This window comes from Choloepus didactylus, chromosome 4 (assembly GCF_015220235.1).
Source record: "Choloepus didactylus isolate mChoDid1 chromosome 4, mChoDid1.pri, whole genome shotgun sequence".
Lineage (NCBI taxonomy): Eukaryota > Metazoa > Chordata > Mammalia > Pilosa > Megalonychidae > Choloepus > Choloepus didactylus.
This window is the reverse complement of record NC_051310.1, coordinates 79876556-79897731: the sequence shown is the minus strand read 5'-3', so window position 1 is coordinate 79897731 and position 21176 is coordinate 79876556. Positions and strand designations below refer to the sequence as shown.

Sequence of the window (21176 nt, the reverse complement as noted above, 5' to 3'; positions counted from 1 at the left end):
CATAATAAGTAATTGTATTTTTGTCATTAACTCATTGCAGTTCTTTAAGGCAAATCATTTCATTCCTCAGAATACAGTATATTTTAGGGTTAGATTAGAGGAAGTTCTTAAGCCAGTGTTAGGTACACAGCTGATATTCCATTTAGGTTGGTTTCTACATGTCTCTTAAAATAGCTTTCTGTATATATTCGTAACATCTAGCATCTCCTTACTTTTATTGGATTCTTTTCTTTTTTGGTTTTATACTGAAAGAAAAGGAGCAGAACAAATACAGCTCTCTCCCCAACCTCATTTTTCTTCTGATAATCTCTAGAGCCATGACCTCACCATGCTTATCTGCTCTACCATTCCTTAGGCCTTGTTCATTCATGCTTTAGGGTATCGTTTTTCTCACCTTTATCCATAATGCCTTCCTTCTGTCTCCTTCTGTCATTCTTTATCCTTTCAGAGTGCTCAGTAGTTAATTCCACAGTATTTTCCTAATTAATTCCATATACCCGCTTTCTATTTCCTTGTAACTTTTGTCTGGTTACTCTTGGTTGTGTTGCTTTTGCCCTACTTTAATTGTAATGTTGGCATATTCATGCCTCTGTAGTATGTGCCTGCTCTTGGGAAACTAGGTGGAAAGCTTCTTAAGACCATGTGGATTTTTTTTTTTTAATCTTCCTTCCTATGTCCTCTCCACTACTTAGTGCTCAACACATAATAGATGTTTAAAAGTTTATTTTCAAATAGTAAAAGTAGCTCTTCATTATTACTACTATTGATGACTGTGAATGCTGAGTCTACACAGGAGGCCTCTTCAGTCGTCAGAATGGTATTTTAAGCTAAAATTTTAAGCTTAAGAATTTATGCAGTGCTCTTAAATTAACATCTGTTTATTGTAATGGACGGAATTTAGACACTGGGGCCTGTTCGAAATAGAATAATGGTACAATATTTGTGGCAGTAAGTCTCTATTCGTTACTAAAAGTAAATTTTGCACATAGTGAACTTAAAGTGTTTTATTCTTTGATTATAAAGTTGAGTTTATTTTATCATTATGGAAAAGTATAGTGAACTATGATATATTTCTGTGGGCAGTTAACATTGTATCTTAAGATTTGGTAATTAAATTTTCAAAAAATATCTATTTTTTAATATATCATATAATGTTGTTTTCTGTTCTTCCCTACTTTATTTACCATTTTCTTAGAAATTGAAATGGAATATATAGTCTTTGTTTTATAAATGAACATTTTATGTTCCTGTATACTTGTTACTTAACTACTTTTTGTAAATTAGTAAATTGTAGTTATTTCTATTAGGATACTATCAGTTACAACTAACAGAAAACCACCTCAGGCCTGTGTAAATACTGTAGGAAATTTATTAAATTAAATAATACAGGAGATTTATATACATGAAAAAATCCATAAATGGCACAAACTATGAGCATGGTTTAATTGGGGCTTTTACTTCATTTCTCTGCAATTCACCTTTGTGTGTCAGCTTTTTCCCCTTTCTGGTTTTCTTCTGAGTCTCAAACTGGCTTGAGAATAAAGTGCTTCCACAGTCACATTTAGGAGACGGGGGAACCTCCCTTTCAACCATGGAACACCTTCTTCACCTAGACTCTGGCTGTGCGTTCCTGGGTCCAGTCACTGTGACTGGGAGGAAGGCCCCATACTCGGCTTAGGCCTGAGTCAGATGCCTGTCACCAAGCCAGTATGGCAAGGGGATTGAAGTGGAGTGACCTCCACCCAAACCACATGGCTGCTACATGTCGGAAGGACTAGAGTGACTACAGTATCCATGAAGATAGGGATAGTTACCTATTTTTATCTTCTACGTCAGCTGATACCCAAAAGTACTGTGTACACAGAACATGCCATGTGCATATTTATTTCATTTAAGAGAAATGGATGAGAGAGAGAGATGAACGGTTCTAATAGGGAAAGTTAAAAAGTAGGAATAAGATGACTGATGTCAGGTAAATCACAAATATTTAATTAGGACCTTAATGGCACCTAAAGAAACAGAGCAGGCAGCAATAAAGCCAGAAGGAAGAAGTGCTTGGTGAAAATGAGGCATTAGAGCTGTGTGCTAGATGAGCTGCAGTTAAGGAGCAGCCCTGATACCTAGCCCAGTACTCAGAACCTAGCAGTGCCTTTGTTGTCATAAGAATGAATGGCTAGACATTCTAAAGCATTTTTTTAACAATAGCTCCATGATCTTGGTCCCTGGTATGAATGAGAAGCCTCATTAAATCCATACATTGTTATAAAATACATTTCCAACTGGGATAGGGGAAAACTTGCTTCATATTTTTGTCAAAGTATTTTAATGACTCTTCCCATGTTAATGAGTGGTATTTCTTTTTTCCAGGGAATGGCTTTGTGAACTCAAGAGCGTCTCCAAATTTGATTGGCACTACTGGTGCAAATAGTTTAGGCAAAGTCATGCCTACAAAGTCTCCCCCTCCTCCTGGTGGCGGCAATCTTGGAATGAGCAGTCGAAAACCAGATCTTCGAGTTGTCATTCCCCCTTCCAGCAAAGGCATGATGCCTCCATTGGTAAATTGAACCCTTCTTAAACTTTATTCTTTAAAGCATGTATTTTATACATAATTAGTCTATGCCTTCCTCTATGGAATTCAGTCCATTTTTCAATGAATGTTTCTCTTCAAAATTAGCATTTGAAAAGACAAGTCTTTTAAATGTACAGATATCAAAGTATGGAAAAGTAGGAAATAAATCTGGTCAATAGTTATTTAACATTAAAGCTAAATATTCAAGAGGTTATTATGCTTTTAACTGTACCAGGCTGGAATCTTTGCTTAGGGATCTTATCCCCAAATTGATGAATGAAACCCAACTTAAGTATTTCTTTTTTGTCATTTATGTACTTGTAGTAATTATTATACATGGTTTTCTGTGAAAGAAATGCTAAATTGTTTCTTAGAAAATTCTACCAAAGTAAACCATTGTAGAATAGGGAAGAATATAAAAACTTGAATGAGTTATTCTTCAAATAATTTCTTTGCTTAATCCTTCTCAAATAACCTTCCCTCCTCATCCCTTGACAATGCCTTTTTAATTCCAGCCTCATTTACTTCTGAACCTCAAGTCTGTATTTATGAAAAACAGGAGAATACGTTGTTGTTTTTTTCTCCTTAGTCTCTTGTAGAAAAGAATTGGAATATGTATGCAAGTTTTAAGACTATTCTTTGTTTAGCATCTGTTTGACCACTAACATGCTAAGTGATGTGTCAGGGTGTTCTTTCTCCTGCACAGCTGCTAAACTTGCCACTTGACTTTTTGCTAACTGGAAGTGATAATTATTGGGCTTAAGTAATAATTCCACATTTTTATAATGCTTTATAGATTCCTAAACATGTTTATATGTGTCGTCTCCAATGATTCTAAATTAGACTGTGATGTTGGCTGAGTAGAGATGAATAAACTGAGCTAGAGGTTATTACATGTCCAAGATGGTACAAAATAGGACCAGAAGCAAAATTCTGAGTCCTGTACTTTGGGTTAAAAAACAAAGACATGCTTTTTTACTTGGAGATAGACAAAGATGGAAACTGTGTTGCTCTCAACCTTACAGTGAAAAAAAGTTGGACATACAGCAAGTTCATAATTTTCCTTGGATCCATTCTAGTTCTGAGATTTCAGAGCAGCCAGCAGCCCAGACTCTAGTGGGAGACACCTGTAGGGAGAGAAGACATATCTGGGCAAGATGCAGCAAAGACACAGGCAATGAGAGTTAAGTTAGGGTGATGAGTTGCTGGAGGCCACGTGTACTTGGGGGTCACAAATATAGGGGTCTGCATTCTCTTGTAGACTTTTTCTCTAAAAAAGCACTCACCAGGCACTCAGAAGATTAAGAGTGCCCTGAAAAAGTGTCTCTTGCAGTAAGTGCAAAAAGTTTTTTTCTGAATCCTTCTCCCCTTTTTCTCCTTTGGAACAAAAGTCAATAGAAGTTACCTGAGCTGAAATAAAACAGAAGAGTAAAGTAAAATAAAAAACAGAACGAAGTGACCAGAAGTCGTTGGACATTATCAAACAGCTTAGCGTATGTGTAATTGGAATCCCAGAGAGAGAGTGGGGCAAAAGAAATATTTGAAGAGATAATAAACAACACTAAGTAAGATAAATACCACCAAAACACACATGCACATATTCGGACTGTTAAAATCAAAAGACAAAATCCTAAAGGCAGCCAGAGAAAAGACACACACAGAGGAATAAAGATAAGAATTGATATCATAACTTCAGAAACCGTGTAAGCTAGAAAAATAAAGTAACTTATTTAAAGTGCTGAAATTAAAAAACAAAAGCTGTCAATGCAGAATTCTGTACCCAGCAAAAATATTCAGAATTGAAGGAGAAATAAAGACTTTATTGCCAGCAGACCTACTCTATAAGAAATGTTAAAGGAAGCCCTTCAGATAGAAGCAAAAACTTGGATCCACACAAAGAAATGAAAAAAACCATAGAAATGGAATAAATGAAGATAAAATAAAATCCAGTTTCGCTTAGTTTTTTTTTTTTTTTTTAATTCAGTTTTATTGAAATATATTCACAAACCATACAGTCATCCATGGTATACAATCAACTGTTCACAGTATGATCATATAGTTATGCGTTCATCACCACAATCTATTTCTGAACATTTTCCTTACATCAGAAAGAATCAGAATAAGAATAAAAAATAAAAGTGAAAAGAGAATACCCAAACCATCCCCCCATCCCACCCTATTTGTCATTTAGTTTTTACTCCCATTTTTCTACTGATTTTTTTTCAATTTTTTTAACTTTGTTTATCAAAAAATTAAAAACAAACAGGCAAACAACAACCAAAAAAACCCCACAACATTTCAAACAAAGCAATGGATTAAGGAAAACAAATAACCTAAAATAACTACTTTGCTTCCAATATGTTCCTACCATACCCCAAGAAAATTAATAAACCATGTCCAAACAGAGGAGTAAGAAAAACAAATAATCTAAAATAACTACATTGCTTCCAACATGTTCCTACCATACCCCAAGAAAATTAACAACCCCTAAGAAAACAAAGGAATAAGAGAAAAAAAAAACCTAAAATAACTCTAGTTGCTTCCAACATGATCTTACTATATCCAAGAAAGTTTACAAACCATAATCATTCCTGAGCATTCCCATAACATTGAGATTACCCTCCATAGTTTATCTGTTCTTATTAGATTATCATTCCCCCTCCACTAATTGGTATCTCTAGGTCCCCTACATTCTACAGTATAAAACATTGTACATTTTTCACAGAATTCACATTAGTGGTAACATACAATATCTCTCTTTTTGTGCCTGGCTTATTTTGCTCAGCATTATGTCTTTTTTTTTTTTTTTTTTAATCTTCATTTTATTGAGATATAGTAATATACCACGCAGTCATACAAAACAAATCGTACTTTCGATTGTTCACAGTACCATTACATAGTTGTACATTCATCACCCAAATCAATCCCTGACACCTTCATTAGCACACACACAAGAATAACAAGAATAATAATTAGAGTGAAAAAGAGCAATTGAAGTAAAAAAGAACACTGGGTACCTTTGTCTGTTTGTTTCCTTCCCCTATTTTTCTACTCATCCATCCATAAACTAGACAAAGTGGAGTGTGGTCCTTATGGCTTTCCCAATCCCCTTGTCACCCCTCATAAGCTACATTTTTATACAACTGTCTTCGAGATTCATGGGTTCTGGGTTGTAGTTTGATAGTTTCAGGTATCCACCACCAGCTACCCCAATTCTTTAGAACCTAAAAAGGGTTGTCTAAAGTGTGCGTAAGAGTGCCCACCAGAGTGACCTCTCGGCTCCTTTTGGATTCTCTCTGCCACTGAAGCTTATTTCATTTCCTTTCACATCCCCCTTTTGGTCAAGAAGATGTTCTCCGTCCCACGATGCCAGGTCTACATTCCTCCCCGGGAGTCATATTCCACGTTGCCAGGGAGATTCACTCCCCTGGGTGTCTGATCCCACGTAGGGGGGAGGGCAGTGATTTCACCTTTCAAGTTGGCTTAGCTAGAGAGACAGGGCCACATCTGAGCAACAAAGAGGCACCCGGGAGGAGGCTCCTAGGCACAACCATAGGGAGGCCTAGCCTCTCCTTTGCAGCAACCGTCTTCCCAAGGGTAAAACCGATGGTACAGGGCTCAACCCATCAAACCACCAGTCCCCTATGTCTGTGGTCATGTTAGCAACCATGGAGGTGGGGTAGGCGAATACCCTGCATTCTCCACAGGCTCCTCAAGGGGGCACTGCATCTTTTTTTTTCCTTGTTTTTTTTTTTTTTTTTTAACTTTCCCTTCTTTTTTAAATCAACTGTATGAAAAAAAAGTTAAAAAGAAAACAAACATATAATAAAAGAACATTTCAAAGAGACCATAACAAGGGAGTAAGAAAAAGACAACTAACCTAAGATAACTGCTTAACTTCCAACATGTTCCTACTTTACCCCAAAAAAGTTACCTAATATAGCAACATTTCTGTGAACTTGCTCCTACTATATCCGTCAGAAATTAACAGACCATAGTCATTCCTGGGCATCCCCAGAACGTTAAATAGCTTATCTGTTCTTCTTGGATTATTGTTCCCCCTTCCTTAACTGTTCTCTATTGCTAGTTCCCCTACATTCTACATTATAAGCCATTTGTTTTACATTTTTCAAAGGTCACATTAGTGGTAGCATATAATATTTCTCTTTTTGTGCCTGGCTTATTCGCTTAGCATTATGTCTTCAAGGTTCATCCATGTTGTCATATGTTTCACGAGATCGTTCCTTCTTACTGCCGCGTAGTATTCCATCGTGTGTATATACCACATTTTATTTATCCACTCATCTGTTGAAGGACATTTGGGTTGTTTCCATCTTTTGGCAATTGTGAATAATGCTGCTATGAACATTGGCGTGCAGATATCTGTTCGTGTCCCTGCTTTCCGATCTTCCGGGTATATACCGAGAAGTGCAATCGCTGGATCGAATGGTAACTCTATATCTAGTTTTCTAAGGAACTGCCAGACTGACTTCCAGAGTGGCTGAACCATTATACAGTCCCACCAACAGTGAATAAGAGTTCCAATTTCTCCACATCCCGTCCAGCATTTGTAGTTTCCTGTTTGTTTAATGGCAGCCATTCTAATTGGTGTTAGATGGTATCTCATTGTGGTCTTAATTTGCATCTCTCTAATAGCTAGTGAAGCTGAACATTTTTTCATGTGTTTCTTGGCCATTTGTATTTCCTCTTCAGAGAACTGTCTTTTCATATCTTTTGCCCATTTTATAATTGGGACGACTGTACTATTGTCATTGAGTTGTAGGATTTCTTTATATATGCAAGATATCAGTCTTTTGTCAGATACATGGTTTCCAAAAATTTTTTCCCATTGAGTTGGCTGCCTCTTTACCTTTTTGAGAAATTCCTTTGAGGTGCAGAAACTTCTAAGCTTGAGGAGTTCCCATTTATCTATTTTCTCTTTTGTTGCTTGTGCTTTTGGTGTAAAGTCTAGGAAGTGGCCGCCTAATACAAGGTCTTGAAGATGTTTTCCTACATTATCTTCTAGGAGTTTTATGGTACTTTCTTTTATATTGAGATCTTTGGTCCATTTTGAGTTAATTTTTGTGTAGGGGGTGAGGTAGGGGTCCTCTTTCATTCTTTTGGATATGGATATCCAACTCTCCCAGCCCCATTTGTTAAAAAGACCATTATGACTCAGTTCAGTGACTTTGGGGGCCTTATCAAAGATCAGTCGGCCATAGATCTGAGGGTCTATCTCTGAATTCTCAATTTGATTCCATTGATCTATATGTCTATCTTTGTGCCAGTACCATGCTGTTTTGGCAACTGTGGCTTTATAATAAGCTTCAAAGTCAGGGAGTGTAAGTCCTCCCACTTCGTTTTTCTTTTTTAGAGTGTCTTTAGCAATTCGAGGCATCTTCCCTTTCCAAATAAATTTGATAACTAGCTTTTCCAAGTCTGCAAAGTAGGTTGTTGGAATTTTGATTGGGATTGCATTGAATCTGTAGATGAGTTTGGGTAGAATTGACATCTTAATGACATTTAGTCTTCCTATCCATGAACATGGAATATTTTTCCATCTTTTAAGGTCCCCTTCTATTTCTTTTAGTAGAGTTATGTAGTTTTCTTTGTATAGGTCTTTTACATCTTTGGTTAAGTTTATTCCTAGGTACTTGATTTTTTTAGTTGCTATTGAAAATGGTATCTTTTTCTTGAGTGTCTCTTCAGTTTGTTCATTTCTAGCATACAGAAACATTACTGACTTATGTGCATTAACCTTGTATCCCGCTACTTTGCTAAATTTGTTTATTAGCTCTAGTAGGTGTATCGTCGATTTCTCAGGGTTTTCTAGATATAAGATCATATCATCTGCAAACAATGACAGTTTTACTTCTTCTTTTCCAATTTGGATGCCTTTTATTTCTTTGTCTTGCCGGATTGCCCTGGCTAGCACTTCCAGCACAATGTTGAATAACAGTGGTGACAGCGGGCATCCTTGTCTTGTTCCTGATCTTAGAGGGAAGGCTTTCAGTCTCTCACCATTGAGTACTATGCTGGCTGTCGGTTTTTCATATATGCTCTTTATCATGTTGAGGAAGTTTCCTTCAATTCCTACCTTTTGAAGTGTTTTTATCAAAAAGGGATGTTGGATTTTGTCAAATGCTTTTTCAGCATCTATTGAGATGATCAATTGATTTTTCCCTTTTGACTTGTTAATGTGTTGTAATACATTGATTGTTTTTCTTATGTTGAACCATCCTTGCATGCCTGGAATGAACCCCACTTGGTCATGGTGTATGATTTTTTTAATGTGTCTTTGGATTCGATTTGCAAGTATTTTGTTGAGGATTTTTGCATCTATATTCATTAGGGAGATTGGCCGGTAGTTTTCCTTTTTTGTAGCATCTTTGCCTGGTTTTGGTATTAGATTGATGTTAGCTTCATAAAATGAGTTAGGTAGTGTTCCATTTTCTTCAATGTTTTGAAAGAGTTTGAGTAGGATTGGTGTCAGTTCTTTCTGGAAAGTTTGGTAGAATTCCCCTGTGAAGCCATCTGGCCCTGGGCATTTATTTGTGGGAAGATTTTTGATGACTGATTGGATCTCTTTGCTTGTGATGGGTTGGTTGAGGTCTTCTATTTCTTCTCTGGTCAGTCTAGGTTGTTCATATGTTTCCAGGAAATTGTCCATTTCCTCTACATTATCCAGTTTGTTGCCATACAGTTGTTCATAGTATCCTCTTATAATTTTTTTAATTTCTTCAGGATCTGCAGTTATGTCACCTTTTTCATTCATTATTTTGTTTATATGGGTCTTCTCTCTTTTTGATTTTGTCAGTCTAGCTAGGGGCTTGTCAATCTTGTTGATCTTCTCAAAGAACCAACTTTTGGTGATATTTATCCTCTCTATTGTTTTTTTGTTCTCTATGTCATTTATTTCTGCTTTAATCCTTGTTATTTCTTTTCTTCTAGTTGGTTTAGGATTGGTTTGCTGTTCATTTTCTAGCTTCTTCAGTTGATCCATTAGTTCTTTGATTTTGGCTCTTTCTTCCTTTTTAATATATGCGTTTAGTGCTATAAATTTCCCCCTTAGCACTGCTTTTGCTGCATCCCATAGGTTTTGGTATGTTGTGTTCTCATTTTCATTCGTCTCTATATATTTAGCAATTTCTCTTGCTATTTCTTCTTTAACCCACTGATTGTTTAGGAGTGTGTTGTTTAACCTCCAGGTATTTATGAATTTTCTAAGTCTCTGATGGTTATTGACTTCTAATTGTATTCCATTGTGGTCAGAGAATGTGCTTTGAATAATTTCAATCTTTTTAAATTTATTGAGGCTTGTTTTATGTCCCAGCATATGATCTATTCTGGATAAAGTTCCATGAGCACTAGAAAAGTATGTGTATCCTGGTGATTTGGGATGTAATGTCCTGTATATGTCTGTTAAATCTAATTCATTTATCAGATTGTTTAGGTTTTCAATTTCCTTATTGGTCTTCTGTCTGGTTGATCTGTCTATAGGAGAGAGTGATGTGTTGAAGTCTCCCACAATTATTGTGGAAACATCAATTGCTTCCTTTAGTTTTGCCAGTGTTTCTCTCATGTATTTTGTGGCACCTTGGTTGGGTGCATAGACATTTACGATTGTTTTTTCTTCTTGCTGAATTGCCCCTTTTATTAGTACGTAGTGGCCTTCTTTGTCTCTCAAAACATCCCTGCATTTGAAGTCTATTTTATCTGAGATTAATATTGCTACACCTGCTTTCTTTTAGCTGTAGCTTGCATGAAATACTTTTTTCCATCCTTTCACTTTCAGTTTCTTTGTGTCCCTGTGTCTAAGATGAGTCTCTTGTATGCAACATATTGATGGTTCATTTTTTTTGATCCATTCTGCGAATCTATATCTTTTAATTGGGGAGTTTAATCCATTTACATTCAACGTTATAACCGTGAAGGCATTTCTTTAATCGGCCATCTTATCCTTTGGTTTATGTTTGCCATATTTTTCCCTCTCTCTATTAATATCCTTTATTGTACCCATACCGAATCTCTTTAGTACTGAACCTTTCTCCAAGTCTCTCTGTCCTGTCTTTGTTTCTCTGTCTGTAGGGCTCCCTTTAGTATCTCCAGTAGGGCAGGTCTCTTGTTAGCAAATTCTCTCAGCATTTGTTTGTCTGTGAAAAATTTAAGCTCTCCTTCAGATTTGAAGGAGAGCTTTGCTGGATAAAGTATTCTTGGCTGGAAATTTTTCTCACTCAGAATTTTAAATATATCGTGCCACTGCCTTCTTGCCTCCATGGTGGCTGCTGAGTAGTCACTACTTAGTCTTATGCTGTTTCCTTTGTATGTGGTGAATTGCTTTTCTCTTGCTGCTTTGAGAACTTGCTCCTTCTCTTCTGTGTTTGACAGTGTGATCAGTATATGTCTCGGAGTGGGTTTTTTTGGATTTATTCTATTTGGAGTTCGCTGAGCATTTATGATTTGTGTATTTATGTTGTTTAGAAGATTTGGGAAGTTTTCCCCAACAATTTCTTTGAATACTCTTCCTAGACCTTTACCCTTTTCTTCCTCTTCTGGGACACCAATGAGTCTTATATTTGGATGTTTCATATTATCTATCATATCCCTGAGGTCCATTTCGATTTTTTCAATTTTTTTCCCCATTCTTTCTTTTATGCTTTCATTTTCCATTCTGTCATCTTCGAGGTCACTGATTCGTTGTTCAACTTCCTCTAGTCTTGTACTATGAGTGTCCAGAATGTTTTTAATTTGGTCAACAGTTTCTTTAATTTCCATAAGATCATCCATTTTTTTATTTAGTCTTGCAATGTCTTCTTTATGCTCTTCTAGGGTCTTCTTGATTTCCTTTATCTCCCGTACTATGGTCTCATTGTTCATCTTTAGTTCTTTGAGTAGCTGCTCTAGGTGCTGTGTCTCTTCTGGTCTTTTGATTTGAATGCTTGGGCTTGGGTTATCCATATCGTCTGGTTTTTTCATATGCTTTATAATTTTCTGTTGTTTTTGGCCTCGTGGCATTTGCTGAACTTGATAGGGTTCTTTTAGGATTTGTAGACCAATTGAAGTCCTTATCTCTAATTTATCAGCTCTACAGCTTCGTGGAGTACACTTTCTCTAACTAACCAGCAGGTGGCGTCCACGAGCCACCTGTGCTCCACAAGCCAGTTCTCCCCTGCTTAGCCTTTTTGGTGAGTGGGGGAGTGAGTCTTGTAGGGCCCAATTGGTGTACCAAGCTTGCGTGTGTAGTTGGTGTTGCCTGCCCTGTATATGGGGCGTGTTTCTGGGCAGTCGGGGAGGGGGGGGGTGGCTCTAACAATCAAATCTCCCTGGTGATCCTAGAGTTTTAAAGCTGCTGCAATAGTCTAATCCTTCAGTTCAGTCCTGCCACAGTTTGTCTCTGCCACTGACCCACAAGTCCTTGGTATTGGCGTATGGCTCCTGAGACTTGGAAGTGGGCCCCTCTTCCAGGCCGTGCACCCCGGGTCCTCTGTTGAGGGATGACTGTGCTATGTCACAGGTGAGTGCCATCCCCCCAGGGCAGTTCTGGGCTGCTGGGCTGTGTAGGGAAGCTCCCAGTCTGCTGAAATGATGGCTGAATGGGGCTTTGTTAATTCACACTGCTCTACCTTCCCAACTCTGGGACAATCAGCTGAGGTTGCAGGGAAGGCTAATGTCCACGCCCAGTTTTGTGGTGTGTGCCTGTTATTTGAAGCACTTCCGTCACATTGGGTTGTCTGGGGCAGTTCTGGGCTATGGGGCTGGCGATGGGCAGGAGTGTTTCCTGTCCACCAGGATGATGGCTGTGAGTGGAGACCCCCCTTTTCTTGGGAAGTTGTGGTGTTTAGTGAATTTTCTCAGCCACTGGATTATTGCGTTTTGTCTCAGAGCTCTCCTAGTTCTGCTCTTGACTTGACCTGCCCAAATAGCAAGTCTTTGAAGCTTTCTGTATTGGGCTTCTTAGAGTAATTGTTTTAGAAAAAGAAAAAAGGATTAAAAACAACAACAACAACAACAAAAAAAAAAACGGGCCCTCCTCAGAGATCTAATGGGTTATTGAAATGCTAAGAGACAAAGCAACCAGGGCCATTAAGGAAAGGTCCACAGGGCAGAGAGATCAGCTTTTCTTCGGGATTTGCATATGCGCCTCAGGGCCCTTCCCCTTTCTATGTTCACCAGAACTCCAAAAATCCTCCGCTTTTATTTTGGAGTTTTTCGTGTTGTTTTTTTTCTATGCCTGTCTCCTCTCTGCTGGGCTGGCTGCTCTCAGATTCTCTGGTGTCTGGTCTCAGTCTATCTATGGTTGGAGTTTGGATCAGTAGAATGAGTTTCCGATAAGGGCTGCCACTGCAGTTCTCCCTTCTCTTTCCCGGAGCTGACAGCCCCTCCTCCCACGGAACTGAGCCTGGCAGGGAGGGGCGCGGGTCCCCTGGCCGCAAAAACTTACAGATTTCGCTGATCTCAGCAGTTCCACATTTTCATGAGTGTTGTATGAAGTATGCCCAAAGTCAGATTGCTCTGTGGTGTCCAGTCCACGCAGTTCCTGGCTTTCTACCTACTTTCCTGGAGGAGTAACTAAAACATACAGCTCACCAGTCTGCCATCTTGCCCCGCCTCCTGCTTAGTTTTTAATGAAGTTTTTATTTTAGAAGTTTTAGACTCAGGGAAAAATTGTGGAGATCATACAGATTTCCCTAGTACGTATGCTACACTCTCCATTCCTCCATGCACCTTACATTAATTACGACTAATGAACCAATGCCAATACATTATTATTAACTAAAGTCCATACTTTGGTCACATTTTCTTAATTTTTACCAAATACAGGATCCCACATTGCATTTAGTAGTCATGTTTCCTTAGGCTCCTCTTGGCTGTGATGAAAAGTTCTAAGACTTTTCTTGGTTTAATGACCTTAACAATTTTGAGAGATACTAATCAGGTATTTTGTAGAATGTCCCTCAGTAAGGATTTGTGTGACATTTTTCTCATAATGAGACCGGGATTATGGATTTGTGAGAGGAAGATCACAGAGTTAAAGTGCCATTATTACATCAAATTGAGGGTACTTACCTGTCTACGTGGTTAATTACTGTTGATGTTAAACTTGATCACCTGGCTGAAGTAATGGTTGTCAGTTTTCTTCACTCTACAGTAAAGCATTCCTTCCCTTTTCCAGTACACTACTCTTTGGCAGGAAGCTGCTGTTTGGCTTACTCTTAAGGAGTGGGGAATTATGCTCTACCTCCTTGAGGACAGAATATATATATATACACATAAATTATTTGGAATTCTTCTGCATGGGAGATTTATCTGTTCTCTCCCATTTATATATTTATTTAATCATTTACTTATCATAATGTGAACTCATGGGCATTTATTTTATATTTTGGGTTAATCTACTGCATCTTTACTTTTGTTCAGATTGTTTTAGCTTTGGCCACTGGGGAGCTCTCTCAGTAATCCTTTGTGTCCCTTTGGCATATTTCCATCCCTTTTGGCTTTTATTGCAGGGAAAGGGAGCACTTCTTTTTACTTTTTGGCACCATGGTATGCGCCAGGCTCATCTTGTATATTTCTTGAACCAGTCCTAGAATTAGGCATTTCTCATATATTGGATATTAGAAAACCAATGCTATTAGAAACCAAGATAGTTTTTTAATTGCTCCAAGGATAGCAGTTATCTAAAGCAAAAAAGGCAATGTATTTTATGATTACAGCACGTAGTAAAAATATATGACAATACACAAAGAATGGAGGGAGGAACTGAAGATAATGCTATTGATAAGTTCCTTACTCTGCAAGTGACATGATGTAATATTATTTGAAGGTAAACTATGATGAATTAAAGATGTGTTTTTAGTTAATGCAGGTACAGAAAAAAATTTAAAAGGTGAATGAATAGGTCAAATAGAGGAGATAAAGTTGAGTTATAAAAAATGTTCTAATAACCTAAGAAATGGAAGAAAAAAACAAAGAACAGACGGAACAAATAGAACAGTAGCTAGCATGATGGTAGATTTTAATCTAGTCATACAAGTAGTCACACTAAACATCGTCTGAACACACCAGTTAAAAGATGGTCAGTTTAAATAAAAAAGCAAGACCCAACAATATGCAGTCTATAAGAAACTCACTTTAAATACAAAAGCATAGGTAGAATAAAGGTAAATGAATAAAGATGTACCATGCAAACAATATCCAGAAGAAAGCTAGGGTAGTTTATTAATTTCAGGCAAAGTAGAGTTCAGAATAAGAGAGACATTACAAAATGATAAAGGCATCCATTTTACAAGAAAAAACAATCTTTAATGTGTATGCACGTGAAAACAGAACTTCACAATGTATAAAGCAAAAACTGATTGAACTAGAAGGTGAAGTGGAAAAATCCACAAGTGTTAGAGACTTCAACATACCTTTCTCAGTAATTGATAGAACAAGTAGGTAGGAAGGTCAGTAAGGATCTGAATGTCCTGAACAACACCCTTAACCAACCTGACCTAAGAGAGATTTATGAAACACTTTACCCAACAATAGCAAAATACATCTTTCTCAGTGCATAAAGGGTATTCTCCCAGATTATACTACATCCTGGGCCATAATACAAACCTCAGCAAATTTAAATGCATTTCAGTAGCCCGTTAGATCTGCAAGGAGGGCCCTTCCTTTTCTTTTTTTCTTTTTTTAATCTTTTTCTAAAACAATTACTCTTAAGAAGCCCATTACAGAAAGCCTCAAAGATTTGCAATTCGGGCCCAGGCAAGAGCAGAGCTAAGATAGCTCTGAGGGACAGAGCAATAAGTCTAGTGGCTGAGAAAATTCGCTGAACACAACTTTCCAAGAAAAGGGGGGCGCCCCCTTACAGCCATCTTCCCGGAGGACTAAGAACACTCCTGCCTGGCACCAGCGCCACAGCCCAGAACTGCCCCCAAACAACCCAGTGTGACAGGAAGTGTTTGCGACAACACCCGCACACACCACAATATCGGGCGTTGGACAATAGCCTTTCCCACACCAGCAGCTAATTGTCCCAGAGCTGGGAAGGTGGAGCTGTGTGAAAAGGGGGAAAATAACACGCCCCATTCAGCCATCCTTTCAGCAGACTGGGAACGGCCCTGTGGCCCAGAACTTCCCTTGGGGGATGGCGCTCACCTGTGACGTAGCACAGTCATCCCCCAGCAGAGGCCCTAGGAGGGCACAGCTTGGAAGACGGACCCACTCACAAGTCCCAGAGACCATTCACCAATACCAGGGACTTGTGGGTCAGTTGCAGAGACAAGCTGTGGCGAGACTAAACTGAAGGATTAGACTATTGCAACAGCTTTAAATCTCCAGGAACACCTGGGAGATTTGATTATTAAAGCCGCTCTTCCTCCCTAACTGCTCAGACACATGCCCCACATTCAGGGCGGGCAGCACCAACTACACACACAAACTTGGTGCACCAACTGGACCCCACAAGACTCACACCCCCACTCACCACAAAGACAAAATGGGGGAGAAGTGGCTTGAGGGGAATAGGTGACTCGCGGATGCCATCTGCTGGTTAGGTAGAGAAAGTGTACTCTATGAATCTGTAGATCTTGGCAAATCAGAGATGCTTGTTTGAATCAGCCTACATATCCTAAAAGAACCCTATCAAGTTAAGCAAATGCCAAGAGGCCAAAAACAACAGAAAATTTTAAAGCATAGGAAAAAACCAGACGATATGGATAACCCAAACCCAAACACCCAAATCAAAAGATCAGAGGAGACACAGTACTTGCAGCAATTAATCAAAGAACTAAAAACAAACAGTGAGAGCATGGCACAGGATATAAAGGACATGAAGAAGACCCTAGAACAGCATAAAGAAGACATTGCAAGAGTAAATAAAAAAAATAGACGATCTTATGGAAATAAAAGAAACTGTCAACCAAATTAAAAAGATTCTGGATCCTCATAGTACAAGACTACAGGAAGCTGAACAGCGAATCAGTGACCTCGAGGATGACAGAACAGAAAATGAAAGAGTAAAAGAAAGAATGGGGAAAAAAATCGAAAAAAAGCGAAATGGACCTCAGGGATATGATAGATAATATAAAACGTCCAAATATTAGACTCATTGGAGTTCCAGAAGGGGAAGAGAAGGGTAAAGGTCTAGGAAGAGTATTCAAAGAAATTGTTGGGGAAAACTTCCCAAATCTTCTAAACACCATAAACATACAAATCATAAATGCCTAGCAAACGCCAAATAGAATAAATCCAAATAAACCCACTCCGAGACATATTCTGATCAGATTGCCAAATACTGAAGAGAAGGAACAAGTTCTGGAAGCAGCAAGAGAAAAGCAATTCACCACTTACAAAGGAAACAGCATAAGATTAAGTAGTGACTACTCAGCGGCCACCATGGAGGTGAGAAGGCAGTGGCATGACATATTTAAAATTCTGAGAGAAAAACTGCCAACCAAGAATTCTTTATCCAGAAAATCTCTCCTTCACATTTGAGGGAGAGTTTAACTTTTTCACAGAAAAGCAAATGCTGGAGAATTTGCTAACAAGAGACCTGCCCTACTGGAGATACTAAAGGGAGCCCTACTGACAGAGAAACAAAAAAAAAGGAGAGATACGGAGAAAGGTTCATTACTAGAGAGATTGAGTATGGGTACATTAAAGGACATTAAGAGAGAGAGGGAAAAAATACTTTTGACAAACATAAACCAAAGTATAGGATGACTGATTCAATAAATGCCTTCAGAGTAATAACATTGAATGGAAATGGATTAAATTCCCCAATTAAAAGATATAGATTGGCAGAATGGATCAAAAAAAACAAATGAACCATCGATACGCTGCATACAACAGACTCATCTTAGACACAGGGACACAAAGAAATTGGAAGTGAAAGGATGGAAAAAAATATTGCATGCAAGCTACAGCCAGAAGAAAGCAGTAGCAGCAATATTAATCTCAGATAAAATAGACTTTAAATGCAAAGATGTTCGGAGAGACAAAAAAGGCCTCTACATACTAATAAAAAGGGCAATTCAACAAGAAGAAATAACAATCACAAATGTTTATGCACCCAGTCATGATGCCACAAAATACATGTGACAAACACTGGCAAAACTAAAGGAAGCAATTGATGTTTCCACAATAATTGTGGGAGACTTCAACACATCACTCTCTCCTATAGATAGATCAATCAGATAGAAAACTAATAAGGAAATTGAAAACCTAAACAATCTGATAAATGAATTGGATTTAACAGACATATATAGAACATTACATCCCAGATCACCAGGATACACATTCTTCTCTAGTGCTCACAGAACTTTCTCCAGAATAGATCATACACTGGGACATAAAACAAGCTTCAATAAATTAAAAGAAAAATTGAAATTATTCAAAGCACATTCTCTGACCACAATGGAATACAGTCAGAAGTCAATAACCATCAGAGACTTAGAAAATTCACAAATACTTGGAGGTTAAACAACACACTCCTTAAACAATCGGTGGGTTAAAGAAGAAATAGCAAGAGAAATTGCTAAATATAGAGAGACGAATGAAAATGGGAACACAACATACCAAAACCTATGGGATTGAGCAAAAGCGGTACTGGGGGAAATTTATAGCACTAAATGCGTACCTTAAAAAAGAAGAAAGCACTAAAATCAAAGAACAAATGGAGCAACTGAAGAGGCTAGAAAATGAACAGCAAACCAATCCTAAACCAAATAGAAGAAAAGAAATAACAAGGATTAAAGCAGAAATAAATGACATAGAGAACAAAAAAACAATAGAGAGGATAAATAACACCAAAAGTTGGTTCTTTAAGAAGATCAACAAGATTGACAAGCCCCTAGCTAGACTGACAAAATCAAAAAGAGAGAAGACCCATATAAAAAAAATAATGAATAAGAAAGGTGACATTACTAAGGATTCCAAAGAAATTTAAAAAATTATAAGAGGATGCTATGAACAACTGTATGCTGACAAACTGGATAATGCAGAGGAAATGGACAATTTCCTGGAAACATATGAACAACCTAGACTGACCAGAGAAGAAATAGAAGACCTCAACCAACCAGTCACAAACAAAGAGATCCAGTCATTCATCAAAAAGCTTCCCACAGATAAATGCCCAGGGCCAGATGGCTTCACAGGGAAATTCTACCAAACTTTCCAAAAAGAACTGACACCAGTCCTACTTAAACTTTTTCAAAACATTGAAGAAAATGGAAGACTACCTAACACGTTTTATGATGCTAATGTCAATCTAAACCAAAACCAGTCAAAGATGCTACAAAAAAGGAAAACTACAGGCCAATCCCCCTAATGAATATAGATGCAAAAATTCTCAACAAAATACTTGCAAATCGAATCCAAAGACACATTAAAAAAATCATACACCATGAGCAAGTGGGGTTCATTCCAGGCATGCAAGGATGGTTCAACATAAAATCAATCAATGTATTACAGCACATTAACTAATCAAAAGAGAAAAATCAGATGATGATCTTAATAGATGCTGAAAAAGAATTCGACAAAATCCAACAACCCTTTTTGATAAAAATGCTTCACACGGTAAGAATTGAAGGAAACTTCCTCAATGTGATAAAGAGCATATATGAAAAACCCACAGCCAGCATAGTACTCAATGGTGAGAAATTGAAAGTTTTCCTTCTAAGATCAGGAACGAGACAAGGATGCCCACTGTCACCACTGTTATTCAACATTGTGCTAGAAGTGCTAACCAGGGCAATCCTGCAAGACAAAGAAACAAAAGACATCCAAATTGGAAAGGAAGAAATAAAACTGTCATTATTTGCAGGTGATATGATCTTATATCTGGAAAACCCTGAGAAATCAATGATACAGCTACTAGAGCTAATAAACAAATTTAGCAAAGTAGCGGGATACAGTATTAATGCACATAAGTCAGTAATGTTTCTATATGCTAGAAATGAACAAGCTGAGGAGACACTCAAGAAAAAGATACCCTTTTCAATAGCAACTAAAAAAATCAAGTACCTAGGAATAAACTTAACCAAAGATTTAAAAGACCTGTACAAAGAAAACTACCTAACTCTACTAAAAGAAATGGAAGGGGACCTTAAAAGATGGAAAAATATTCCATGTTCATGGATAGGAAGGCTAAATGTCATTAAGACGTCAATTCTACCCAAACTCTTCTACATATTCAATGCAATCCCAATTAAAATTCCAAAAACCTACTTTGCAGACTTGGAAAAGCTAGTTATCAAATTTATTTGGAAAGGAAAGATGCCTCAAATTGCTAAAAACACTGTGAAAAAGAAAAAATGAAGTGGGAGGACTTACACTCCCTGACTTTGAAGCTTATTATAAAGCCACAGTTGTCAAAACAGCATGGTACTGGCACAAAGAAAGATACATTGATAAATGGAATAGAATAGAGAATTCGGAGATAGACCCCTAGATCTACAGCTGACTGATCTTTGATAAGGCCCCCAAAGCAACTGAACTGGGACATAGCAGTCTTTTCAACAAATGGGGCTGGGAGAGTTGGATATCCATATCCAAAAGAATGAAAGAGGACCCCTACCTCACACCCTGCACAAAAATTAACTCAAAAGTGGATCAAAGATCTCAATATAAAAGACAGTACCAATAAATTCTTGGAAGATAATGTAGGGAAACATCTTCAAGACGTTTTATTAGGCAGCCACTTCCTAGACTTCACCCAAAGCACAAGCAACAAAAGAAAAAATAGATAAATGGGAACTCCTCAAGCTTAGAAGTTTCTGTACCTCAGAGGAACTTGTCAAAAAGGTGAAGAGGTAGCCAACTCAATGGGAAAAAATTTTTGGAAACCATGTATCTGACAAAAGACTGTTATCTTGCATATATAAAGAAATCCTACAACTCAATGACAGTAGTACAGACAGCCCAATTATAAAATGGGCAAAAGATATGAAAAGACAGTTCTCTGAATAAGAAATACAAATGGCCAAGAAACACATAAAAAAAATGTCAGCTTTACTAGCTATTAGAGAGATGCAAATTAAGACCACAACGAGATACCATCTCACACCAATTAGAATGGCTGCCATTAAACAAACAGGAAACTACAAATGCTGGAGGGGATGTGGAGAAATTGGAACTCTTATTCATTGTTGCTGGGACTGTATAATGGTACAGCCACTCTGGAAGTCAGTCTGGCGCTTCCTTAGAAAACTAGATATAGAGTTACCCTTCGATCCAGTGATTGCGCTTCTTGGTATATACCCGGAAGATCTGAAAGCAGTGACACGAACAGATATCTGCACTCCAGTGTTCATAGCAGCATTTTTCACAATTGCCAAGAGACGGAAACAACCCAAATGTCCTTCAACGGATGAGTGGATAAATAAAATGTGGTATATACACACGATGGAATACTACGCGGCTGTAAGAAGGAATGAATTCGTGAAACATAGGACAATGTTGATGAACCTTGAAGACATAATGCTGAGTGAAATAAGCCAGGCACTAAGAGAAATATTATATGCTACCACTAATGTGAACATCGAAAAATGTAAAATAAATGGTTTATAATGTAGAATGTAGGGGAACTAGTGATAGAGAGCAATTAATGAAGAGGGAA

General features: G+C 37.8%; 1 protein-coding gene across 4 annotated transcripts in view; it reads left to right on the top strand.

Annotated features, from left to right (window-relative positions):
• Nucleotides 1-21176, top strand: part of MEF2A (myocyte enhancer factor 2A) — a 170988-nt gene that overhangs the window by 131309 nt on the left and 18503 nt on the right. For all 4 annotated transcript variants that reach the window (XM_037832918.1, XM_037832920.1, XM_037832919.1 and 1 more), the window contains exon 8: nt 2368-2555. In XM_037832918.1, coding sequence (XP_037688846.1) covers nt 2368-2555 — 188 coding nt within the window. The remainder of the gene's footprint in view (nt 1-2367; nt 2556-21176) is intronic.